The 27,284-nt window shown below is 40.2% G+C and overlaps 2 protein-coding genes across 4 annotated transcripts in view; both read right to left on the reverse strand.

Annotated features, from left to right (window-relative positions):
• Positions 1 to 849: 849 nt before the first annotated feature.
• Positions 850 to 23,225, reverse strand: LOC133482238 (pleckstrin homology-like domain family B member 1). 3 transcript variants are annotated; one of them, XM_061782169.1, is made up of 10 exons: positions 22,789 to 23,225; positions 22,146 to 22,256; positions 21,896 to 21,985; positions 17,127 to 17,229; positions 15,960 to 16,004; positions 15,245 to 15,578; positions 12,987 to 13,077; positions 12,482 to 12,628; positions 11,645 to 11,817; positions 850 to 1,559 (listed from the first exon to the last, which is right to left on the reverse strand). In XM_061782169.1, coding segments are annotated over exons 1-10 (1,140 nt in total). In that variant the 5' UTR covers positions 22,834 to 23,225; the 3' UTR covers positions 850 to 1,558. The 3 variants fall into 3 exon arrangements, with proteins under 3 accessions (XP_061638153.1, XP_061638151.1, XP_061638152.1); XM_061782167.1 differs by lacking the exon at positions 850 to 1,559 and having other exon boundaries at positions 11,026 to 11,817; XM_061782168.1 differs by lacking the exons at positions 850 to 1,559; positions 15,960 to 16,004 and having other exon boundaries at positions 11,026 to 11,817.
• A 1,603-nt stretch (positions 23,226 to 24,828) lies between these two features.
• The window catches only part of LOC133482564 (alpha-2-macroglobulin-like protein 1), a 32,356-nt gene continuing 29,900 nt past the window's right edge, over positions 24,829 to 27,284 (reverse strand). The window contains exons 34-36 of the mRNA XM_061782834.1: positions 26,186 to 26,291; positions 25,964 to 26,005; positions 24,829 to 25,290 (exon numbers count right to left, since the gene is read on the reverse strand). Of these exons, the coding sequence (XP_061638818.1) occupies positions 25,274 to 25,290; positions 25,964 to 26,005; positions 26,186 to 26,291 (165 nt within the window). The 3' untranslated portion in view covers positions 24,829 to 25,273. The remainder of the gene's footprint in view (positions 25,291 to 25,963; positions 26,006 to 26,185; positions 26,292 to 27,284) is intronic.

Consider the following 27,284-nt stretch of genomic DNA (forward strand, 5'->3'; position numbering starts at 1 on the left):
TCCATCCATTTTCCGTACCGCTTATCCTCACTAGGGTCGTGGGTGTGCTGGAGTCTATCCCAGCTATCTTTGGGCGAGAAGCGGGGTACACCTGGTTGCCAGCCAATCTCAGGGCACATATAAACAAACAACCATTCGCACTCACATTCACACCAAGGGGCAGTTTAGAGTCTTCAATTAACCTACCATGCATGTTTTTGGGATGTGGGGGGAAACCGGAGTACCCGGAGAACATGCAAACTCCACACAGGCGAGGCCGGATTTGAACCCCGGTCCTCAGAACTGTGAGGCAAACCAATCACCCACTGTTACGCCTGAAATTTTTAGGTGATGAGTCTTATTTTAAGTGCAATCAGATTAGTTGTGAGACTTGACTAGAAACGAGACACATATTCCTGGTAAGAGTTTTTGCAGTGTACTCATTTGGTGTCGATGTAATATTTAGATAATCAGAATCAGCTGACTGGAATTTATTTTGTCCTGTTTTTTTTTTTTTTTTTTTTTTTTTTAACAATTTCAGTAATGTATTCACAATGTTTTGTCAAAAAAAAAAATTCGAAACTATTATTTTGTTATGATTGGATTTGTTTGGTATTGCCCATCCGTAGCGTCTGTACGTGGATTGCTTTAGGTCAGTAGTAAGGCATCATGCCTTACCAGCTGTGTAGTGTCGTTAGCTAAAAGCTTGCAAGGTTTCGAAAAAGATGGGGTTGTGTTTGAGGTCACAAGACGGCAACATGAAGACATTGCACAGCTGCACACCCCTGTTCATGAGTCTACTGTGGGCTGTACTGTTAGACCAATATGTTGGTTTGCGGACCGCCTGTACCTTAAAACAGACAGAGTTGATATGGAACTTGATAGCTAGTGATATTACTAATAGGTCCCTCCTTTAGCGTCGATAATGCTGAGCTAACAGCCTAACGGAATCAAGAAATAAAATGTGTACCTTGAACTTCACCATTGTCAAATGATGTCATCATCTTAGCATTGAGAAATAGTTATCCAAATACACAAAATACTTTGATCACAAGCGTGACAATCAAATAACTGCTGAATGAAGCCCTGAGCTGGAATGCTTCCAAATACTGCACCTGTAAGCTCACCTGAAACTAAACAGTTGTCAATGCTGCGTGTGATTTGGAGCGAGTCTTAAAAGTCAAGACTGATTTCTAAAGGAGCAACACATAAGCAAAGCAGAGAGGAGGATGGAGAGCTTTGCTTGCTCTCTCTATTGTGTCGTTTTCACTGAGCATATGGCGACTCCAAGAAATACACTAGATTGTTGACATTTGGCATTTTTTTCAACAGAGTAAAAAAAAACAAAAAAACAAACGAACATAGCAAAAAGCTGTGGACTAGATATAGGGAGTGTGTTCAGAGTCCCTGCCGAAAACGAGCTCGTCCTCACTTGCGTTGTCAGTTCAGGAATTGAGTGTACCCCTCGGCTCCTGTGACTATTACGTCCATCCAGATCCGCATCCAGATGCCGAGGGCGCCACCATGTAATAGAGGCGGTCGTGGGTCTTCACGCAAAACGTCAAGGCGGGATTTGGGCTCTGAAGGACACAGACAGACAAATGAAAACAAACTGGACTGTACTTGAAATCCTCCACACTTTCTTACACTCCTTTGCGTTTAAATTAGCTGTTTTATATGATGATTTTGATCTTTTTAAAACTGCACTTCAGATATTGTGTGTGAATGCCTATTGCCAGTGTAAGGTTTATTTTTTCTCACACTAAGACTTTATTCCTTTAAAATGATGCATCCATTCATTTTCCGTCACGTTTCTCCTCACACGGGTCGCGGGCGTGCTGGAGCCTATCCCATCTGACTTCGGGCGAGAGGCGGGGTATCCTTTTTAAAATTATGAGTATAATATAATTGAATTTACATTATCTTCAAAGGATGACTAAAAATGTTACAACTTTCTTCTTGCAAGATTCAAATTCTTCCCCAAATATAAGTACTTTATTCTGGTAATTATGTGACGTGATTCTCACAAGTCTTTTTTTTTTTGTCTTCTCAATATGGCTCTAGTTAGTATTCTTCAGCACATCAGAACAATCCACATTACCATGGCCCCAATCGACCCTGTGAACAGCATTGGAGCAATACGATAGTCAACTTGGAAATATGCCGATACGGTCCAGTATTTTTGAACCTATAAGTACGCATCCCAAATAAAATGCACATTTTGTTTTTAATTCACTGCCAGTGCTTCCTTAATGTCAAACGGCAATTTTTGTTGTTGTTTTTGTCAGTCAGTTTTTAATTTAAACTGTTACTGTCGTTTGCTGAGATTTAGTTTTTCCTATGGTTTCACCTGCTACCACTGACAATGTCACATTTCAAACTCACACATCATACAGTGAACACTATCTCAGACAAATTCAATCACATACAGTATCATGCAAAAGTCTTGCGCAACTCCTAGCTTTTGTGTTGATAACCTTTTCCCCAGCTGTAAACAGTAAACAGTAGGCCAGATACATTACACAAAATTATACAAAAGCAAAAATCTGTGGATCTCTGTGGAAGGGTGGCACGTGGGTCAAAGGACAACCCATGCAATTTTCGTGAGAATTTCGAGAGAAGTCTTGACAAAGGATTTTATTTTCAACTTTTTTCAACAGGCATTCCGGACACACTCCCTGGCGCCTTAAGTATTAGAACAGTGATGAAAATTCCTTGATTTTGTTGCTGTAGACTAAAGATCATGGCCCTTTTTAAGAAGGGGGACCAGAGGATGTGTTCCAACTACAGGGGGATCACACTCCTCAGCCTCCCTGCTAAGGTCTATTCAGGGGTCCTGGAGAGGAGGGTCCGTCAGGAAGTCGAATCTCAGATTCAGGAGGAGCAGTGTGGTTTTCGTCCTGGCCGTGGGACAGTGGACCAGCTCTCCACCCTCGGCAGGGTCCTCGAGGGTGCATAGGAGTTCGCCCAACCTGTCTACATGTGTTTTGTGGACTTGGAGAAGGCGTTCGACCGTGTCCCACAGGGATCCTGTGGGGGGTGCTTCGGGAGTATGGGGTACCGAACCCCCTAATATGGGCTGTTCGGTCCCTGTACGAACGGAGTGAGTTTGGTCCGCATATCTGGCAGTAAGTCGGACTCGTTTCCGGTGAGGGTTGGACACCGCCGAGGCTGCCCTTTGTCACCGATTCTGTTCATAACTTTTATGGATAGAATTTCTAGGCGTAGACGGGGTCCGGTTTGGTGGCCTCAATATTGCATCTCTGCTTTTTGCAGATGATGTGGTTCTGTTGGCTTCATCAAGCCGTGATCTCCAACTCTCACTGGAGCAGTTCGCAGCCGATTGTGAAGCGGCTGGGATGAGAATCAGCACCTCCAAATCTGAGACCATGGTCCTCAGTTGGAAAAGGGTGGCGTGCCCTCTCCAGGTTGGGGATGAGATCCTGCCCCAAGTGGAGGAGTTCAAGTATCTTGAGGTCTTGTTCACAAGTGAGGGAAGAATGGAACGGGAGATCGACAGGCAGATTGGTGCAGACTTTGTATCAGTCCGTTGTGGTAAAGAAGGAGCAAAGCCGAAAGGCGAAGCTCTCGATTTACCGGTCGATCTACGTTCCTACGCTCACCTATGGTTCCTTCGCAGGGTGTCCGGGCTCTGACACACGACTTAGACAAGATTTAATATTATTTGTAACTAAACAGCACCTTTTTAGGTGAGCAAAAGTATTGGAACAGATAGACTTGGTGTTTCGGGGGTTACTCCCATTCCCATTCCTCTATAGTGGGTCTTGCATGACTTCAGATGTTTGTAAGTTGACACTAACATGATTAAAGTCAAGTAGACTAGTCGCTGATGAGGTTATAGATTTTTTTTTCAGTAATAAAAAAAAGAAAAAAATAAGGAGGGGGGAATGGTTTGCAATATCTAAACTGACAATGGCCAGCTCATGAAGCAGAATTTCCATAGAACAGCAATAAAGCTGTTGCATTTTACTAGGCTTTTCACGATCAGGATTTTTGGGGCCGATCACTCATCAGCGAGTTTAAATAACCGATCACCGGTCCGATCACATGATGGAGGAATGTGTGTCACCTGTGGGGAGTAGCTGGACCCAAGAGCAGGCGGAGGCAGATGTAAAATGATCAACAGTTTATTGAGGAAAAGTTATGGAGGTGGTCCTGGATGTGTTGGCAGGCAGAGACAGGCTTGAGCAACGATACGTGGAATGTGGGAAGAATCTTTAGGGACTGTGGCAGTGTTAACTGGACGGAAGTGGGATTAATGATTTCGGTGATGGCAAAAGGACCAATGAAGCGTGGAGCGAGTTTATGGGACTCTGTTTGAAGGGGAAGGTCGTGGGAAGAGAGCCAGACGGATTGACCCACCTTGTATTTGGGCGTCGGGGAGTGATGACGCTGCGCGAGCCTCACATTTTTCCGGTTTAACGTATAGATGGTTCTCGAGGAGGCGCTGGAGGACTTGGCGTACATTGATGTGGTGTTCTTCGGGGGAGCGGGAGAAAATGAGGATGTCATCGAGGTATACAAACACGAACCGGTTGAGCATGTCACGGAGGACATCAGTAATTAATGTTTGGAACACTGCAGAGAGATTGTAGAGTCGGCTGGTGGGAAGTGGAGCTCCCGGCAAGAGGTCTATGGCGCAATCATACGGGCGGTGGGGGGGGGGTAGAGAGATGGCTAAGTCCTTGCTGAATACTGAGGAGAGGTCATGATATTCTTCTGGAACTTGGGAGAGGTCCACTCGGGTGGCAAAGGGTGGTGGGTCTTCTGAGGGCAGAAAGCGGTGACGGATAAATGAGTCCAGTCTATGGCGGGGTTGTTGAGTTGGACCCAGGAACTGGAACTGCAGGGCAGTATATGACAATGTGTCTATTTAAATGACCTGTTCATTTACTGTATATACTTGTGTATTTAATTGCTCAAAATATTTACATTTATATTTACAATGAATAATGTATCTTTGTTCTTCTATTTATGCCAGTGAGGCATAGTGACAGACAGAACAAATGAATGGTCTTCTATTAGATGGCAGGAAGTACATACAGTAATTAATGTATCCACCTTTTGTGACATTTTTGTTTGTTGGTGTGCCGTGAGATTTTTCAATTGTAAAATATGTTCTTTGGCTCAATAGAGGTTGGAAATAACTGCTCTAGTCAGATCGTGTATTCAAACCAACATTACAAGATTCGGAATATAAGATTTTATTGCCGTAGTCTGACATAGTGCAATCGTGAGAGCAAATTTGTCTTCAAATCTTACCCGGGCATTTTTTTACTGTATATACTTGTGTATTTAATTGCTCAAAATATTTACATTTATATTTACAATGAATAATGTATCTTTGTTCTTCTATTTATGCCAGTGAGGCATAGTGACAGACAGAACAAATGAATGGTCTTCTATTAGATGGCAGGAAGTACATACAGTAATTAATGTATCCACCTTTTGTGACATTTTTGTTTGTTGGTGTGCCGTGAGATTTTTCAATTGTAAAATATGTTCTTTGGCTCAATAGAGGTTGGAAATCACTGCTCTAGTCAGATCGTGTATTCAAACCAACATTACAAGATTCGGAATATAAGATTTTATTGCCGTAGTCTGACATAGTGCAATCGTGAGAGCAAATTTGTCTTCAAATCTTACCCGGGCATTACGTGTTGTCTGTTCCACACCGCCGACATGTTTTTTTGTTTTTTAAAATAACTTTATTGGCCGTCAGATATTTACAGGATGACGCCAAAAGACACGCGACAAGGCTAAAAATAAACTAGCTTTTGGATTCAAATACACTGTGCACAATGGCGACGCGGAGTAAATGTCTTTTCCGGAGCCGATCAATGACGTCATTGAATCGGATCGGCGAATTATGACAAAGCCAATCAGCATAAAATGCTAATTATCGGCCGATACCGATAAGGCCGATAAAATCGGTGTCAAGTCTACATTTTACATAACAAACACGTTAGAAATAGGCACGGCCCAGTTAGCGGTTTCAAGGTATAGTGTGGTTTTAAAAAGTCATTGTTTCAAAAGTCAGCGAGCCCGACAACTTTCCCTTCTGTCCAAAAAGTTGGTTCTTTTGGGAATTTTCACCCTTTGTCAAAATCAAGGTAACATTAATATATTACTATAACGCTGCCTTAAAAAGAACGTTTGCAACCAGCTACAAGAACTAGCGTGCCTATATTGTGACACATTCCTGTAAATTGTAGTTATTTACCACATACCATACAGGAAAAATACTTTCAAGTGATTATACTGTACAGTAAACCGGATCATAGGATTTTGGTTGACGTCACACAGAGAATTATTGTATTTTGCAGCAGTATTGTGTACTTACTTTCCAGTGTTTTAGTGCATGGTATGTGGTAAATGACTAGAATTTACAGCAATGTCTAAGTGTGCTGTAATATACTGTATGTTCCCAGCATGCATTGTAATATTCTTGGCTCCACAGTGTTGAAGCATTTCGGTGTAATTAACAAGACGTGTATACAATAAGAGACACATGCAAGAAAATACGATAATACAAGAAAGAGATTGATCATAAAAATCTATTTTGTAGAAATACTGAACACTAACAATGTGGCACCGTTGCAGAAAAACGTTATTTAATATGCTTCTATTATATACATGTGGGTTTGGTAGTAGCAGTACGTTTCTATTGGAGAAAGGTCATTGTAGAGGTCAAGAGACAGAGGCCAATTGCTACTTTCACAGAATGTCACCTGATTTAGGTAAGCTAAACAACTATCCCTCCATTTTCTACCGCTTATCTGAGGTCGGGTCGCGGGGGCAGTAGCTTTAGCAGGGACGCCCAGACTTTCCTCTCCCCAGCCACTTTATCCGGCTCTTCCGGGGGGAACCCGAGGCGTTCTCATTCCAGCCAGAAGACGTAGTCTCTCTAGTGTGTCCTGGGTCGTCCCCAGGCTCCAATCAACTAGTATTGAGCAAACAATGATTCACAGCCGGTGTATGAGTATGATGTATTGAGTGGTGCATGACTCCAGAATCCAATTCAGACTACTCACCTCCCACTTTTTATTTTATCTTTTTTTATTTCTTAAAGTAACTTCCTGGCAATGCAAATCTTACCTTGTGAAAACATCTTACTTTACTTATTCAGCAAGACGAAAGGGCTACTTTTAAGATACATCTTATTTCAAAAATCTTTTCAGGTCAATTCATTGTTTTCACTTAAAAAAAGACATTTGTCACAAAAATTAAATGAAATGAAAAATGGCTCAACAAAAAAAAGATGTAATCTTTTATCAAATACACATGTAATTACCTGAAAATCTTGGCTCATATTCAGCTTATGTCAAACACTAACATTTTCAATCTGCTACAGAAAAAAATTAAACAAATTGGCCTTACTACTTTTGGAGGGGTGTGTATATAGTAATTATAAAGAATAGAATAGCTAAAACAACAAATATAATGGTGGCTTAGACTTTTTCACAGTAGAGTATATTTCTTTAGAAATAAAAATAAAACCAAAAATCATCTATTATAAATGTATGGATATATCTTATGGTTCATATAAATAAGTAAGCTCTAGAATTCTACACGTAAAACATTCAACTGGAGTCCGGAGAAAATGGGAAGGGCCGAGGGAACAAGCAGGATTAGCAGATCACACAAAACACACTGACGTGTAAATCTAGGTCTAAGTCATTCTCATTCACTGGCAGGTTGCTAACCACGGGGATACGATTGGACAGGTGCACGGGCAGTATGGCGGATACATACACTAGTCAGATTCAAGTTGAAAAAGCCCCTCTAGAGGTGTGAGCAGCCGGCAAAAGCAGAATAGGGAGAAAGAAAGCAAATAATGATGTGTGCAAGAACAGGTTGAATTGGAAAAAAAATAAATGCCAAAAAAGATAATTGAGGGAATCAAGTTAGAATTCTGAGAGCAGCATACTTTTGTGGCGCTGCGGAGGTGATCATAATAAACCTCTTCGATAGCCTGGAAGTATATCACATCCTTCAGCTTGGTCTCATGTTTGTCTAAAGGGGGAAAAGGCATATTGCTTTGATCAAAAGCTGGAGGGAAAAAAAATCTGTTGCACCTTATCTTATACAATGACTCGGTTCACATCTTTAAAACAACAGGTCCAACTCTGATGATGAGCTTGTTTGTGGTGATGGATAAAAAATGACAAGCACAGCACTTTTCGCCCTCTCTTTTCCAAGCAAAGCTGCTCTTATTGTATGTTCACATTTGCCTGCCTTCTTACGCTACTCTGGTACATCATTGCACTTTGTTTCATCAGCCACTGCAGAACTGCAGTAAGGAACCGGTGGGGAAGTCAACACCCCATTTCTACCTACGGGGACAAACACTCCACAAGCCAACTTAAAGGGTAGTAGGTAGAGATGCAGCACTTCATTTCGAGGAATAGTTTAATACAGCGCTATTATCTGCTAATGACCTGTTTAGCATTCAAATAGCCTTGCGTTTGCATCTCATTTGATTGAGAACAAAATCGTACATTGGAGTTGGGGATGATTAGCAGGTATTCACAGCAATCACGATTTGGGTGTGTCACTTGTCGTTACTTATTGTTCAAGGTCAAGAGATGAGGGCAAGTGATGCATCTCAATCAGCCTCCTCGGAGAGCACCGCCGCCACGTGCATTTTAACGACGGCACAAGTCTGAGCCTCCTCACTTGAAACAAGGTGCGCTTTAAGCGGAACCTTCGGAGGACTTCAAAGCCCTGAAAGTGAACAAGTGTCCCGTAGCGCACGCCGGCACATCAATGACACCGCTGCTCAATACATGTCCAAGCAATATTTTGGGGAAAATAGTCTGCCATGTTACAGGTTTGACAAAAATATTCAAGATTATTGTGAGTCTGCCATGTTACAGGTTTGACAAAAATATTCAAGATTATTGTGCATATCTGAAGGCCTTTCGTGCCCTGTCCTTGCCGAATGATCTGATGCAAAAAAACTAAGTCTTCAACTGGAACGCTATATACTGTACAATGTGGCTTGTTTCTTTGTTGCACTTACTGTATCCAGTACGGCTTATTATACACTATTTATTAATTTAATCTGATCGTTATCTCTTCAGTTATCTTCAGTTCTAGTGGACCATAATCATAAAGAGTTTATTATAATTCCACGTTTGTTTTGGGAAAACATTGGAAATTCCATATACCTACACCGACTGGCCACATAATTTATGTCCTCTTGTACAATGATAATCCTAACATTTTTTTAAAGCTCTTTTGACACATTTGTGGGAACCAAACATAAAAATAAATTAGAAACTGGCATATACAGTAACTATTACTCATAAAAACAATAAACTGGATGCCAAAGCTCTTCTTCAAGAAAGCGCGTGTCTGCATGATAGCTAAAATGATTGAAAAATGTGCCTGTGATGTATTTTCTTGCACGAATATAGATTAGGGAAACCCTAATCTAATTTGAGCCCATGCAAACAATGTATTAAAAATTATGCCTTTACAACAATAATAATGCTTAGTTCTGATAATTATGTAGTGGATACGAACAAGTCGTAATAAAAGCAGCAGCTCCTTGTGATATTATGCTAAAAATACAGACACACTTAGGCGAAATGGTTGGTACCCTTCTATTAAAGAAAGAAAAACCCACAGTGGTCACGAAAACATCATGAAACTGACAAAAGTCAACAAAAATAATACCGTAATTTCTCGTGTATAATGCGCACCCCCAAAGTTGACCTCAAAATTCTAGAAAACCCTTGTACCCATGTATAATGCATTTTTACAATGCATGATTTTGCTTCTACCCGTATGACTAAAACATGAAGTATTATCTGTATTTTGTTATTTTGTAATTATTCTGAAGTTAAGCACTTTATTTGAAGACATAATACTTTTTTTTAATTTACTTGCTCTTATTTTGAAATTCACAGCCCTTCTTTTATTTAGTAAATGAGAAAACACACAGTTGTGCTCATATGTTTGATTACCCAGGCAGAATTTGTAAGATGTGTACAATTCTTTTAAGAAAACAACAACAAAAACATCCCAAAAACATGCATGGTATGTTAATTGACAACTCTAAATTGCCCGTAGGTGTGGATGTGAGTGCGAATGGTTGTTAGTTTGTATGTGCCCTGCGATTGGCTGGCAACTGGTTCAGGGTGTACCTTGCCTCCTGCCCAATGATAGCTGGGATAGGCTCCAGTACGCCCGCGACCCTAGTGAGGAGAAGCGGCTCAGAAAATGGATGGATGGAAGCAAGGACCAGGCGAAAGACATTTAATTTTATTTTAATGGGATTCAAATTAAACTATCAAGCATTATCATTAAACAAAACATCACCATAAAGAAATTAATGATGGTTGTTGTTCAGTCATCAGTCGTATTTAAAAAAAAAAAAAAATATATATATATTTCACAAATTCTGCCTGGGTATGTAAACGTATGAGCACAATTGCACATATATGCAGTCATATGTACCCCTGTCATATTGGAATGAAAGTGTAGTCTATACTTTTTTCATAACCTCTAGGTGGCATACTAGAATGAAAGTGTACAACTTTTTCATAACCTCTAGGGGGCAGTGGCATAGTGGAATGAAAGTGTACAGCTTTTTCACAACCTCTAGATGGCGGCATACATTTATAAAATGTGAGTCTTTTTCATTTTCTCCTATACCTATGTATAATGCGCACTATTGACTTTTGACCATTTTTGGGTGTAAAAAATGTGCATTATACACGAGAAATTACGGTAATATACTGAAAATATATATAGTTATATATATATAATTAATCAAATAACTTATTGTTGGGTCCCTTAACGCTTACAGCAGTAAAGATATGAATTACAGGCAGAACAGTTGACTGTTGTTCAATACTGCGTCCTTTAGTATTTGTTTAGTTTTACAACGGAGATTTCAAGTACAAACACAGGTACATGTTTAAGATTAAAATGCCATAAATGTATGCATGTCTTCTATTCTAATCTTTTCTTTGCCATCAAGTGATGACTTCAAAATAGAAACCAGAGCCGCCTTTGTCAGATGTCAAAACATCATCTTTGACAGTTGCATTTCAAATATGATGTACAGAGAGAGATTTAAACTGAAACAGGAGACAACCTTATTCTTTTTTAAAAAGCTTCCTGAAAACAAAGTTTCCGTCAAGGAAAGTGTGTCCACAGTCAAGCAAGAGCTGAAACTTACTGAAAACTTGGTATTGTTGTTTGGTTGAATGTCATTGTCTTTGTCTTGGTGTAATGTATAAAATAATAATAATAATAAATAAATCCAATTTTGTTTTATGTTTGCTTGAACGTCATTATCTTTGTCTTATGTTGTAATATGTTAATGTTTAAGAAAATAAATAAATAAAGGGTCCAAAATCAGCACACACACAAAAAAAGCCAATTTTTGCCGATTTGAAAAGGGCTATAAATTTGATTCATCTCTATGAATGGTTATTTTAGCTAAACTGGTAAAGAAAGACAAAAAAAATAAGACAGCGTGAATGGGATTAAGAAGCCATTTTTGGTGAAGTATTAATGTCCAGCTCTCAGCCTATCATAGATTAGCCTCAATTTAAAAACATTTCCGCATGATGGGTTTTACACCGTGTTTGTAATGTATTTCCTTTTGAGGCGGTCAAAGACAAACCAGCGTTTCTTCCACGACTTGATCTTGCCTCCCATCTTGACCAGGTAGCCCTTGCACATCTCAGTGAGGATGATGTGGTAGCAGGTGTCCACACTGTGGCCTGACGTCTCAATGTGAGTGCGAAGGTCAAACTCCTCCTTCCTAATTGGCAGGTAGCGTGTCATAGGACGGGCCTGGACACATGGAGAACAGAAGGGTCAAAAGCGGGGGCGTGACGAGCATGCAGAATGTCACTATCACAGAGATATGAATACATGACAGTAGGTTATCATTTATTGGTCTGTTTTTTCCCCCCATAATTTATTTCATAACATTTTAATGTTTATTGTCATACAGCTGTCACATACCGCATGTTACATAGGGATAGGGAAATGCAACATGCAGTATTTGTCCTACAGCTTGTTAACTTCCATGAAATAAAAACTGTCAACTGCTCAGAGTGATGATGACAAATACTCATCGGTTGCTGAGGTCATTCAATACTAGCCTGATTTGATGGATCTAATGCAGGTTGAGGTAGTTTTTTTAATAATTGCTCAATAGAACAGCAAGTTTGAAAGTGTGTTGATAAATTAGGAATACCTTGGTTTTGCATCAAAAAAATAAAAATTAAATCCCCTCTGGGGTTCACTAAAGGATTATCTTATTTTACAAACATGGACTAATGTGGAAAACACCATATGTTATAATTTTTAAAAAAAACTGACACAAAACATCAAGCAGCAGAGACTTCAATCCAGAAACCTTCAGAAGGCCATGTCTGTAAAACTCTGCTATAATTTGGAAGAGAGGGCAATTTCACACCACACATTTCCAATTACGTCTCCTTTCACTGACCTGAGAGAAGTTCTTGGCTCTCATCGTAACTTCCTTCTCCACCAGCTGCTGTTGGTGGAGAGTTTCATCTTGCGGTCTTTTCTCTGCTTCTTCTCTCCTTTTCCGCTCTTCCTCCAGCATCTGATGGCGAGCGAAGCTCTCCTGTTCCTGGAGGAGAGCTCTTCCATTTCATATTTTTGACTAGTGTACACGTTAATAAATATTTGTTTTTACCGCGCTGGTACCTGTCATTGTTAAAACCCTATTACAGTATCCACAGACAAGCTCTTCATTCAGACAGGAATTTTAGCACTGCATTAGAACCTTCAAGGCACAGAGTGATGAAATCAACTGATAAAAAGGCCAATAAAAATGAATGAAAGGACTTCAATATAGTATTGAATCGTTCTATATTCCTTTATTGATCGCATCACTGCAAAAAGTCATCAATCACCTAAATCTGATTCCAAACAATCATACTGGTGCGTCCACGATCGCATAACTCCACTGCCGGAATGACACTTACCCGAAACTCGATAAGTCTGGCTTTCTCCATCTGTGCCTCCTTCAGCATTTTCTCCATCTCTTCAATCTTCAGCGAGTCTGCTCCTCCAACACTTATGGTGAAAACAAAAACAGAATCTGGATTCAAATTGATTCAGTGATATTTGTGTTTTTACGCCAACTCTTTTCACGTGTCCTTGCCAGCGTGGAAATACGGTAAAAAACTAAACAAAACAAATCATGGTATTTAGTAAGGCGGCTATGCTTCATTGAAACATGTTCTTGTTTGTGCATGAGAAATTGTATCTTCACTAGGACAGGTTGCTTTTACAATGATGCAGCGTGAGGTTGGAAATATGTACATTTTAATATCAGCACATAGTGAAACATTGAACATAGCTAGACATTTTGAATAACTTGGAACGTGACGAACCGGAATTTAATGCATACTTTTGTTCATATCCTGTGTGAGACCACGGTTGGATGTGTAAAAAACTGGATTAGAATAAGGGCTAATACTGACTGAGTGGAAACATGCAGGTTTCCTCTGTTTATCTTTCCCCTTGGTCTCCAATGTGCTCTTTTAATTAGTGCATGAATGCCATTAAAATTATCCTAAATATTTTACCAATACAGTTTTGTCTCTTGTAAGCTACAACCGACCTGTGAACAATGGGTTCAACTGAAAGCATCCCCCAGTGAACATTTTTGTAACACAGCACCAACAGATGGTCCCCAAATTAAAACGTGCAAATAAAGTCTAACTGTTGGGGAGCAGTCTGGGAAATTGTGCCTGTGGGTGCTTTTGTCTGTGTGCCTGACTGAATTCTTCATAAAATGGCTAAATGGGATGATTCAGAATCGTAGGCCCTACGCTCATTACAGTATTAATAAATCTGGTGATGTTGCACTGCCCACTAGGGAGGTGTATTTTGATGGCATTTAGTATAAATCCACATATTACATTAGATCTATTGTTCAGCCACCTATCCACGGTTTGCTACTGACGAATTCACCTATTTGCAGATTTTTTTAAAACCCATGCTTTGTATTTGCTGGGAAACTCGGCTATTCGCTGTTTTGTGCTCTTTCTGAATCCCCCTAAGATGCCACAAGATGGTGCCACCAAACACCTGTCTCATAGAAAAGTAATCCTACTTTGCAATTAAAATGGGCCTATGGCATATTGCTGCCAAAAAGCTGTGTTGAAGTGACAACACAACTGAGAGACCAGTTTTGATTTGTTTGGCCCTGGAGGCAAAATAAATTACGAGAGAGTCATTCCCATGCGCTTGGGTGAATTTTTTCAGACCAATTCATCTGTAAGCCATTTATTTTTAAGGGTAATTTTGTAAGAAATTAGGTCGCGAGCCAATCGGAGGGCACATAGAAACAAACAACCATTCGCACTCACATTCTCACCTATGGGCAATTTAGAGTCTTCAATTAACCTACCATCCATGTTTTTGGGATGTGGGAGGAAACCTGAGTCCCCGGAGGAAACTCACGCAGGCACGGGGAGAACATGCAAACTCCACACAAGCGAGGCCGGATTTGAACCCGGGTCCTCAGAACTGGATTTGTAATGTAAATATTTGTATCCCTCCCTTGCTTATTTGTTGAAAATGATTCAACAAATCCAGTGAGGCCGGATTTGAACGCAGTTCCTCAGAACTGTGAAGCCGACACGCTAACCAGTCACCCACTGTGCCGCCTTCGTGAAAATGTTTTTTCAATTGTAGTTTCAGTTATTTCATTCGTTTTCATTTTAAATAATAACTTTATTCGGAAACTATCATTTGCAAGAAGGCAAAGCACTTACATGCCGACTTGTTGATAAGAGAAGAACCTGCAAATCATGAACTCAAGGTAAGGTGGAGTTCATTTGTTATTCTTCATAATTGCAGCAACCTGCTTGTTAAAGTTAAGGTTTAAGTGATTTCCGACTGGCTGTGGACACACCAGAGAGACTCGCCACGTGACACTGGGTAGTGCAGGGCAGGGCAGTTGCATTTGAATGAGGAGGACAGATCCACTTGTATTTGTTGTTGACTTGGTTAATAGAGATTTTTGATCGATCATACCTTGTCATGTCTTATATACAGTATTGTATAGCTTCTTACTGTGTACAAAGTGTACAAACTGTTACTAAAATAGGGACTCTTGCAGAGGCTGTAACCAATTATTCAGGTTGACATTATTTCTTATGGGAAAATGATGTTCAATTTACAAACCCCGTTCAAGAACCAATTGAATTTGTAAATCGAGGCATCACTGTACCTGGATAAATTATCTGGTGAGCAGGCGGAGTTGTTCCCCGTGGACACACTGGTGTCCATACTGTCAGAGCTCTCCAGACTCAACGTGTCGTAGGGCTGCTCGCCGGCTGATGCTGGATGGTGGTGTAGGATGGAGTGTTGGACCAGAGGATGGTGGCCTGTAGACCTGTGACTCAGTGTGGGACTGTAGGACATGACTGGGGAGTAGGAGGGCGTGGGGTTGATGAGTTGAGGCTGCAAGCTATGGAGCGCCTCCCACTGGCACTGAGCTTCTGCCGCTGCTCTCTGCTTTAGCTCAGCCAGACGACGTCGCTGCTCTTCAATCACCTGTTGACCTGAAGAATGTGAGATATAAATGGGGTGTTTTTCTGCTTTAGAATATTGGTAATACACCATCACAAAGGTTAAAGTACACAATTCATATCATGCTGCTCTGATTTTGGTGTTAGACACACCTGGGAGAGGCCCAATGGCACTTAACCCTTAAAGATTGTAAACATGCATGATTTATTCACCACCGAAGAAAACCAGGAAGGAGAGAAGATGAAAAATCATTTTTGAGAGTTAATGACACACCAGGCATGGAAGAGACTGAATGTCAGATGGATAAATTAACACCCACCAACAGTCTAGTTATGGTTAACATTGCTGTTGACTGATAAGTCTGTAACAGTAACACCATGGTTGTTTTGAGGTCACACTGTTTCAAAGGCTACCTGCTGATCTTCCTTCAATGCGTGGCTGACTGGAGGTCTGAGGTTCTGATACAAGAGACCAAGTGAAATTATTTCAAAACTTTTTCCACAATAATGTGACTTATTACTTAATTGAATGAAGAAAAGAATATTTTTGAGTGAGAAAGTACAAAAGAAATACTGAAATAATGTGGTTGCACAAATCTGCACACCCTCTTATAACTGGGATGTGGCTGTGTTCAGAATAAACCAATCACATTCAAACTCATGTTAAATGGTAATCAGTACACACCTGGTAACATTTAGAAATGTCTGGAAAAGCCTACTAGAAGAGCTGAAATGAATCAGAGGCACTTTAAATGGTAGCAGGTGTGTTGTTGACTCTCATTTACATTCTCATTCATTATTTCAGTTGTTTATTTTTACTACTTTCCAATTGAGCTGTACAGTTTATAGGTCATATTAATGGTGGGAAAGTTTTTAAATGATTTATCTTGGGATAATTGTTTTATATCACAAACACCTGCCATTTGAACACTGGTGTATCGACTTTTTATATCCACTGTACCTGCACCATTGTAAATGGTGTCAAACTGCACTGTATTAATGACTAACTGGCTCATAGTAGACATGACTAGCACAACCAACGACTTGATTTATCACCAAGCTTTATGTGATCAATCATCGTGATTGTTACGTGTGAAGACGATACACACAAAAAGAAGACCCATATAAAAATCAAGTGCATAGCATGAGCCCTTCTAATTGGGTATCTTTCAGTCCGAAATTTTTTTCCTGCTCAAATGAATTCCTTCATTTGCACCATGTTCTGCAGTACTTGGACCTGCACAGCATTTATAAATTGTATCAGACAAATGTTGCCACAAATAATCAATACTTGCAATACATGAGATCCCAATGCATATACAGTATACGTATCTATCAGTGCAGCGCTGCACCATTACACTGCTACCACAAAAGCAATTGTACCAACAGTATGAATACATGTTAAATAAAAAAATGAGCCTTAATATTCTGTAAAGTAAGAAATGGAAAGGCCAGTTTTCAAGTATTGGATTGCATTAGATTGCACAAGTACACATAATGCTGAGTGAAGAGTTCAGCATCCATGTAACACCCTATTTCTTATGAATGTATCAGAAAAGAAACATGACAGTACATCTGTACCTTTTTGCTGCAGAGCGAGCTGCCTTTTGGTCTCAACGCTCTGCAGGGTGACAGCCAGGTTCCTGGGCAGGCTGCCTGAGCTTTTGACGCTCAGAAGAGGGCTCTAAAAAGTAAGATGGAGCACAAAACTGGACAAGGAGTTGTAGTTCAGAAACCTGAATATACTGTAATGTATTAGGAATGCACTGTGATGGTCGATCCACCACGGGTGAGATGTTTGCACCTGCAGGGAAATTGTTGTGAGATGTGGTTAAATAAGACAATGAATCCATATTATAGAATCCACATGTGCGTTTTACGATCAAAGAAGCCTGCTAACATGACTGTGTGGTTTAACAAATGGCACTTTGATGCTGCAATCTCATACTGCTGAAGTGAGCTGCAGTAGCAAAAAAGAGGACTGCCTTGATAGAACCTGACGTTTTACTGAACACTGGTGTAAGCAATGTGATATCAAAAGCTTTTTATCACGAGGGGCAGTTGTTTGCTTGCTGTACTTTCAAAATGCAGCATGCATGGGTGGAATGCAGCATGATTTAGCACATGACACTAAGGGCTTTATTTTCTTTGGCAGCGCATCTGCAGCGGGGCGCAAATGCCTGCGGATCTTGATTTTTGTGCAAACGCAAGGTTGGCTGCACGTGTTTGCCAATTTGGCAGACCATTCTGCGTCAAGCAGGGAGGCGTTCTGGTGCAGAATTGAGGCTGACGCAGTCACAATTTGGTGGCAGAAAGCCGATTTAAATTTACGCCTGCTCAGAGCATGTCTCAGTCCTGGTGCTAGGAAGAAAAATACTGCACAAAGAAAAGTCAGTTGAATTGACTTAATTTGGGAGCTCATGCAGAGATCGCAGCGATTACGCATCATTCTCTTCTGCAGAGATGTGTCAAGACTGTCATTGGCCCACATTAAAAGGGAATGACAGGAGTCGCTTGTATTGGCGGGGAATGAAGTTGGCTGGTGACAGTCCACCCACCCTCAGATCCGCCGGGGGGCTCCGGTCTACGAAATGACCAACACCGAGCTAACCCACCCCTGGTACACAGTTGCACTGCTCGCCGAGCCGGTTTCACACCGGTCATGAAAATAGGCCCCTCAGTGTTTTACAAAGAGATTAATTGGCTGAAAACAGAAAGCTGCAAGAAAGGACAGGATGAATGGAAAAGAGATAGAAGACCCTCTACCTGCAGTGCGGGTCTGCGGCCTGACAGCGACTTGGCCGGCAGAGGGTGAGACCAGAGCTGGCTGGAACCCGCCAACAGCTCCTGGTACCATTGTTCTAAATCTAGTTTGGGCAATGGAGGCCTGCTGCCCTCAGACTTGTATTGCAGAGCCCACCGAGCAGCAGGAGCACAGAGAGGCAGGCGCAGCACGGAAAAGACAAGCAAATTGAAGAGAAAACAATGCAGAGATTAGAAAGCATTTAGAAACAGGAAGGAGGAGAGTTGAAACATTTTTTTTTTATACTTTGAAATGTGTTCTTAAATATCTCCAACACATTGTTCCTATCAAGTGTGGTATTCTTAATACCCTCCAGCTGCTATATCCCTGTTTTACATATCTGTATATTAATTCTACGCGGCTTCTGCAATGGCCCAGTTTCTCACAGTAGCATTAACATGTTCATCATGTTCTGTTTTACTTAATCTTTCCTTTAATGCATCTCCCCTGCAGTTTGAATTAAGAAGTGACGTCCCTCCTTGTGCAGAATTACAACTCACTGCAGACACACTCGTTCATTGTAATGACGGGATTTACTTACAATATTCAGCAGAATACAAAAAGACAAAAATATTCAAAAATCAAAATGGACTCCTCACGCATGTTAGTTCTCCCCACTAATCAGCAAAGATAATGACAATAATAAAAGAAAACTATATTATTGTGATCTAACATAATTACAAATTATGTATATGTTTTTTTGGGGGGAAAGGCTGAAAGTAAAATGGACAACAGTGTAACTCATCCCGAACATTCACCAGTAATCGCCACGTTCACATCAACGAAGCCAAACTGATCTATAACTGAATTCTGATACATCAGACTAATTCTAACATCATGACTGTGGCCTGCATCATCAACTCATTTGCCCAACGGGCTTTCTGTAGTGAATGCCCCAGTATATAAAGAAAAGCTCCTTGCCACCACTCTTTGAAAATAACAACAATACTTTGGTGCAACACATAGAAAGAGCTCTGCTAAACCACATTGCAAAATGTCTCAATGGGCCTTGGTAGAGTGTAACAAGTCTGGTAATATTCCAAAACACTTACATTATGGACTAAAAGTGATCTTTAAGTAACAGTTGCACTTTTAATATTTATCAAAATGAGAAAGTGATGCAAGATAGGTTCAGAAAAATCACAGACTGACAGCAAATGTGCCAGACACAGAGGGGAGAGAGGGAATTGGACAATTAGAGAATATGTGTCAGGAGTAAAAGGAGAAGGACAGCACACACCTCCACAGGGAAAGACAAGGAGGAGCTGGGAGGCGAGGGGGGGGGGGGGGGGGGGGGGGGGGCAGGAGAAGGGGGTATCTATGGCTCCAGACTGCAGGGGATGGCGAAGAGGAGAGGTGGGGGAGGATTCCACCTTTGGCATCCCATACATCTGACTCAACTGGCTCACTCTCACATACTCCTTCCCAAACACATGCACACGCACCAGGAGTAAGGCAGAGGAAGAGGAGAAACATCAGCAGACAAATGAGCAAAACGGGCCCTGCAGGGGGAAAATGCATCAACATACTTGTACATCGCAACAAATGCAGAAATACATAGTTTGTGTGAAATAATCCCATTTATAGCAACATAAAAATAACAATAACAGCAAAGCTGCTTCAGGGTCTTTTGGTCTCCATTTAAATGTCTCGGAAATTTTCAGATCCAGATTTAGCCCAATCAAACTCGAGATTGGCATTGTAGAGAATTAAAAAATACATATAAAGAGACTCAGACATTTTGATTTAACAAGCCAATTGGTAAATACGTCATTTCATAAGGCTATACATACTTGCATATGGCCGATAATAGTATGAGATTGGGGTCATGCTCAGAATACAACAATACATTGAGAAGAACTAGCAAAATATCACTATTACGTTTTTAATCCATTTTATTTTATTTTTACAGATTTGGGGTTTTACTGAACCTAGTCACATTGTTTTATAAATAACTATTATGGTTACCTCATTTTAAATGTCACAAAATGTTTTCGCTAACTTTATCTCCATTCTGGCAGTGTACAGTAGTTTGAATTGCAGCTGACCAGCAGAGGGCGCCACATGACATGGAAATGAAAGTTAAAAGGGAAAGAGAAAAATACAGTGAGGTGCGAGTAGGAGTGAACTAACAGAGCACACAAGAGAGGAGACAGGGAGCAATGGTACATCTACACCAAAGAACAGCGGTGTGAGATGGCCTTGTCTGCTGTACATTTTAAAGACATCAGACAGCTTCATTTACTCCTGACCACCAGCCAGCAACAGTCAAGACTGAAAACAAATTAGTTAAACCTAACTGATGCAGTGAGTAGCTACTAGTTTCTTAAGACAATGTGTCCGAAGGCAACTTTCTGCCAAAGACCGTGGTTGTGGATCATTGGTAACATCAGAACTAAGGAATGTTGCCTTCAGAAAGGAAACTAGTGAACGTCAATGTTTGATCATGAGGTTACCAGATAACTGAAACGTTAGTTGAAATCAACATCCTCAATTCATCCATTTTCTATACCACCTTTCCTGTTCATTTCGAACACAAGGAAGACTACATCCTGGACTGTCTGTCACTGCTATGTTTAATCACAAAGTAAAAGTACTGGTGTTGGAATCCATGGCACTGAAATAGTGATATTTGATATTTGTGTGCTTGTATTTCTTTATCTTTTTTTTTTTTTTTACCCCAACAAAGCAGATTGTGAGATGCCTGCCGGTAATTGATTTTCATTGTTCCCATGACAGTGACAGCATTCTATTCTATAACCCCCTATTGACAAGTTTTGATAGGTGTTGGAGAATGTTGGCGAATAATTAAAGGTAAAGGCAATGAAGAGTGAGTTTTTATTGGCCAGGGTGGGAAGTTGTTGTTTTCATTGTTTATGTTCGGCTGCAAACCAAACAGACACAATGGGAGTCGTACTGTGAACAGGACATTAATGACGCAGAGAATGATGAGCATAGCGGAAGCTTCACACGAGGAGGGTTTGATGGGTTACCTCTGTTGAGCTGCTTGGGTGCTACTGACAGACAGGGGAGGGGTGTATGTAAGAGGGAGAGAATCTAAACAGTGAATTCTAGGTGGAGAGAACATCTTCACATAAAATGTCAGATACTGTGCAACTCCTGTTTTGATAATTAAAGGTAAAAGTCATGTGAAAAAAAACAAAAGAAGATGCACAAGTTCTGTTCTGGCTTTGTTGACTGAAATAAATCTGGTGATAGAGTGAAGTAGTTTTTTCAAGCAATGGAAAGTTAGACTGCACTTAAAAGTACACTAACAAACCACATAAATGAAAGAATCATTTGTCACCAAAGCAAAGCTGTCTGATATTTGAAGGTCAGAGTCACTCCAGTGTGTGAGTGTACCTTTTCACTGGATTACTACAACACTAATAATTAGATTTCGTGTAGTGTCGTGTTTCGAGAAGTTCTCTTTCCTCGCTGACAGTTTTTGGGTGTTACTTCAGTCGTTGTCAGAGCTGTCACGCCGAAACTGTCAGCAAGGCAAGAGAACTTCTCTTTACAAAAAAAGTAGAACAGTGATTCTTACTTCTCGCATGGCTGTAGAGGACTTTGGGAAGCTCTTTCCTCCAGTTAAACTGTGGTACCTTTGTTCCAAATCAGATAGCCTCTCCTCCTCCTGTATCACAAAGACAAATCTTGTAAAGCGATTCCTAAACATATTCTACAGGCCAATGAATAAAGTGCAATGCATTCAAATCTGTAGACGTCCTGCCAGATCTGCAGCATGCCTTCATGAACATTATTTTTTGCAATTAGCCAGCATTTGAATCGTGAACCTTTTGGCGCATTTGCAGCGTGATGGTCCTGTCTTTGGCGAGACGCTCACATTCCTGAGATGCCTGGAGGCCCAGCTGGTTGGCCTGGTTCTCCAAAGCAGACACTTTCTCCTGAATAAGCGCAAAATAATGTCATTGGAAGCTACAAACAAAACAAAACAACATAAACTTACGGAGACCAAGTATCTGAATTGGTTAAAGTATGAAAGTACATATTTAATTGTATTCACTTCACAATAAAACTTGTTGGTGTTGCACATAATACCTGAAGAAAATAAGAGGTCATGACACACATGCCTCTGAATGATCAAGGTTGGTTGGATTGTGATGGATGCTTGCTACTGTAACCAGTGTGTGTGTGTGTGTAGTCAAAATTTAAGATGAGTGCACACTGTTAAAATATAGTGTCCCTTTATCAACAATGATTTGGATGTGACCAGCCATCTCAATTTAGATAAAAGGACATTTATATTTGGGCTACCTAATGAAGAAGTTGGTGAATTCTTCAACCCCCGGAAACGAATCAGAATTGAAGGAGAGCCTATTTTTAAATATCCATCCATTTTCCATACCGCTTATCCTAAAATGTTAACTATTTCAATAACCAGTGTTTTTGTATCCCTAGGGCATGAGGCTTCCATACCTTCCTCTTGGCCTCTGCTCTCTCCCGCAACAACTGCTGGCTCATTGTTTCCCTTTCCTCCTCCAAGCTGCTTTCTCTCTCAAGTTGTTGAAACTCCAGATCTTCAAACTTCTTGGTTCCTGCTTCCAAAGCTTCTCCATCCTAACAAATGGCCACATGTGACATGATGGGTAAATCACCACCAAGCCATCCATCCATCCATTTTGTGTGCCGCTTATCCTCACTAGGGTCGCGGGCGTGCTGTAGCTTATCCCAGCTATCTTCGGGCGAGAGGCGGGGTAGACTCTGAACTGGTCACCAGCCAATCGCGGGGCACATACAGTGGGTACGGAAGGTTTTCAGACCCCTTAAATTTGTCACTCTTTGTTATATTGCAGCCATTTGTTAAAATAATTTAAGTTCCTTTTTTCCTCATTAATGTGCACACAGCACCCCATATTGACAGAAAAATAACAGCCATAAGTATTCAGACCCTTTGCTGTGACACTCATATTTAACTCTGGTGCTGTCCATTTCTTCTGATCATCCTTCTACACCTTCATTGGAGTCCAGCTGCGTTTGATTATACTGATTGGACTTCATTAGGAAAGCCACAAACTATATAAGACCTTACAGCTCACAGTGCATGTCAGAGCAAATGAGAATCATGAGGTCAAAGGAACTGCCTGAAGAGCTCAGAGACAGAAGGCAAGGCACACATCTGGCCAAGTTTACAAAAAAACCTTCTGCTACACTTCAGGTTCCTAAGAGCACAGTGGCAGCCATTGAAGGCTCACAGTCACAAAGCAAATGCAGCATTTGTTTTAAAAGAGGGGAGTATGCATATGTTTTTGCTCATATGAAAACCCATGAAAAGACAGCTGTTTCTCACGGAGGTATGTTTCTGTTTCAAATCCAGTATAATCCATGTATTTTATGTGAATTGAGCTATTTTTTCTTGGTAGGCAAATGATGCCAAAATGAAAATGAATGTTTTCTTTTTAGTATTTAATACAACTCCAATTCCAATGAAGTTGGGACGTTGTGTTAAACATAAATAAAAACAGAATATGATTTGCAAATCATTTTCAACCTATATTTAATTGAATACACTAAAAAGACAACAAAGACAAGATATTTAATGTTCAAACTGATAAACTTGATTGCTTTTAGCAAATAATCATTAATTTAGAATTTTATGGCTACAACACAATATTTTATTCCACTGGTTTTAAACCACAAAATAATCCTAAAATGGGAAAATAACACCAACAGGTTGTTGCAGCCATAAAATTCTATGTTAATGATTATTTGCTAAAAAACAATCAAGTTTATCAGTTTGAAGATTAAATATCTTGTCTTTGTAGTGTATTCAATTAAATATAGGTTGAACATGATTTGCTAATCATTGTTTTCTGTTTTTATTTATGTTTAACACAACGTCCCAACTTTATTGAAAAAAAATTGCCAGTTGGAGTCAAGTTTTTTTTTTAACTTACTCCACTGGCAATTTTTTTTGTACTTATTTCAAGTCAAAATTAGCTTGAAACAAGTGAAAATTGTCTAAAACCAGGTTACTTTTTATGTGATGAGTCTTATTTTAATTAGTTTTGACCATTGTAACATTACTGCTTCTGTAAATTCCCACTGTGATTCTGAGCGTACGACACGAGAGTGGCTTGATGTTGGTGTCTGTGTTGACCATGAATTTGTCAGTCGACAGATCTGGCATGAATGTGCCAGTTTGTAGCAAGCAGAGGAGGACATGGGACTGCTTCTAGCTGAGTAGGATGGTCATGATAATTGAAGGTTGTTGATCCTCAGATAGTGACGTTTACCTTTTATCAATTGTCTGAAAACCTTATGTCTTCCTTGCCTTTACTCTTCCTGTGTGGAAACCAAATTTGACAAGCTGACAGGCTGTTAAATCCTGTCTGTCGATATATGATGTACTGATTTAATCTGTATTGAAAAAAAAAAATACATAAAAATATAGTGTATAGAAGAAGGTGCCAAGATGGAAGTAGACTTGAAATGAAACACTATGACACTTTTTTTTTTTGCTTTGTCAATTTTATTACATGACTGTTACATTTCAAATTGTATGGTACTGTAGTGATGAATTTTATCTACTTATAAAATGGTACGGCACCATTCTAAATGCGCCCACTCACATAGCATTCATTTAATCAGTTATTGGTACCTTGCATTATCCTCCACTTTGAGTTAAAAACATGGATTTGTCAATCCTATTAAAACTGTTACACAACACAGTCTGATTTTCTTGGGTTCAGTGTATTAAAAGTGTTAACACATTTCCAGTGTTGAGGTGAGGAAACAATATTTTTTTAAAAGAAAGGAACACACAGAAAAAGGAAAAGAACATCATTTGCAATCACAGGGATTCCCTTAAAATCAATTCACCAATGGAAAAAAAAGTCACATCTATGTTTGAGGAACATCGAGTCTTCCAGATGAGAATCTGAGTAGTCTCCTCTATGTTCATTTAAACCTCGTTGACACCTGCAAAGCAAACACATTTCAATTACGAAATATGGTCTCCCAGTATGTATTGCATAACCCTAACCAAAAGGATCGCCTTTCAACTAGCATTACTATTTGAGTTGATTAAAATTAAATTTTGAAATAGAGTGAAATCTCTTGAGGTCAAAATTGTTTCCAGGGCACTCGTTGACTTCCAATTTGTTGGACTTTTGAAACTATTTCCAACAGGAAACAATACAAATGATCTGATAATCCGTTTAACTATCACCATAAAACCTTGAATAACTATAGGTTGTTTTATTACCGTTTTAATATAACTGTCATAAAAATGCAAAATACTTGATATTGATGTAGTCAGAACACATACAAAAATAATACGTAAAGTAACAATGTTAACCACTGTCCAACTTGAAATGTATGGTTTATGGTTAAGCTGTAGGTTTTTGTGTGTGTGTGTATGTATATATATATATATATATATATATATATATATATATATATATACATACACACACAGACATTTTTGGCGGGGACAAGTGTTGCAAAAAGCCAAATAAAAAGCAAACCACATTATCAGAGCTTATTCTGAATTGAGGTCATGCATTTTCCTCAAATTGTGTCAAATTACTTTTAGACTTCAAGGTTTGAATTTCCACGAAACCAAGCGTAAAACTAAATCAATGTGACTTACGCTCTGCACAGGGGGACGTGTACTCTGTCACGGCCACATCACCTGCAAATAAGATAAGATAATAGTACTTTAAACTTTTGGATACAAGTATGTTCACTTTCTTTTTTCTGCAAAGATTAAGTCACTGGTTGGTAGCAGCAGAGTAAAACAAGCACAATTTTCAACTATATACAAGCCAGTGTTATGACATGAAAGGGGACGATCATAACAGGAGGATCTTACTTGTCTGGTAGTAGTCGTACACTTTGACCACAGCTGCTTTCAGGTTCCTGACAGGCACGTCTTCCTCCAGTGTGACGCTGTAAACCATCGCCTCACCTTTCTTCAGCTGAAAACACAAACCACACGCCAATGAAGCCGCGTTTCGACCATATGGACACAGTTCAACTCGCCATGACACACCATCTCTGATCGGGTATGCGTTTCTACTGCAAGGTGTGTAGGTGGGAGGGTTATAACTGCATCCTCCAAACGAATAGTGTGGCTTCTGAGCAGTACACAGTAAATTGAAGGAAACCGTTTTTTGGGCTCTATTTTCAAATCTGACGTTACGGGTGTGCGTAACTGTACGCCAAGGGCGGGCGGGTTAGACCAGTGTTAGTAATTTGGTAGACCAGCGCAACCTAGGGGATCCTAGAAGGGCGGGCTGCGCCACTGTGGGCGAGTCTCCAGCCAACTTCATTCACAGCCCATCAAAGTGGTTCCTCTCAGCGTTTTCCACGAAAAAACGTGGTTGCCCCCCCCCCCACCCCCTTCAGAAAAAAAGAAAAATTGGAAAATAAAAGAAACCAAAAATCTGGAAAAATAATCACTGAAAAATCTTGCGGACGCCCAACTGCGAAATTTGCGGGGGTCCACTGTAATAATAATGTGTTCAATGAATTGTTTTCTACAATGATTCAGAGGGTTTGAGCCTCACTGTTCTCATATTTAAGAATGGAATACATCTGACATCCACCACAGATGTGCACAGACCTCAGAAACTGTCTGCCTGGCCCTGATCAAATGCACCAAAATCGCATTAGACGAGATGCGCCAAGATTTATACGTGGTCTTACCAGGCGTAAGTTTAGACCAACTTCGTGCCACCAAATTGTCACTCCCCCGGTGCACATCTCCAAAACGAACCCTCACTGCACCGGAACGCCGAGCATAGCGCAGACCGGTCTGCCAAATTGGCAAAGACGCACCGCGAGCCTTGCATTTGCACGGAAATCAAGAGCCACCCGTTTTTGCGCTTCGCTCCAGATGCACAGTCTATGAAACTAGAGCCCTACGTATTAAAATAAAGGGCAAAATTAACAACAGTGAGTCTTCCATG

This window comes from Phyllopteryx taeniolatus, chromosome 8 (genome assembly GCF_024500385.1).
Source record: "Phyllopteryx taeniolatus isolate TA_2022b chromosome 8, UOR_Ptae_1.2, whole genome shotgun sequence".
NCBI classification, from domain to species: Eukaryota; Metazoa; Chordata; class Actinopteri; order Syngnathiformes; family Syngnathidae; genus Phyllopteryx; species Phyllopteryx taeniolatus.

What these genes read in the sequence shown, in the direction of transcription:
- LOC133482238 (XM_061782167.1), bottom strand. Translation starts at nt 22,833, where the DNA reads ATGAGCCAGCAGTTGTTGCGGGAGAGAGCAGAGGCCAAGAGGAAG. An exon ending in GAGCAGAGGCCAAGAGGAAG is followed by an intron (nt 22,257 to 22,788) that starts GTATGGAAGCCT and finishes GCGCTTATTCAG; the next exon opens with GAGAAAGTGTCTGCTTTGGA. An exon ending in CCTCTACAGCCATGCGAGAA is followed by an intron (nt 17,230 to 21,895) that starts GTAAGAATCACT and finishes CTTACTTTTTAG; the next exon opens with AGCCCTCTTCTGAGCGTCAA.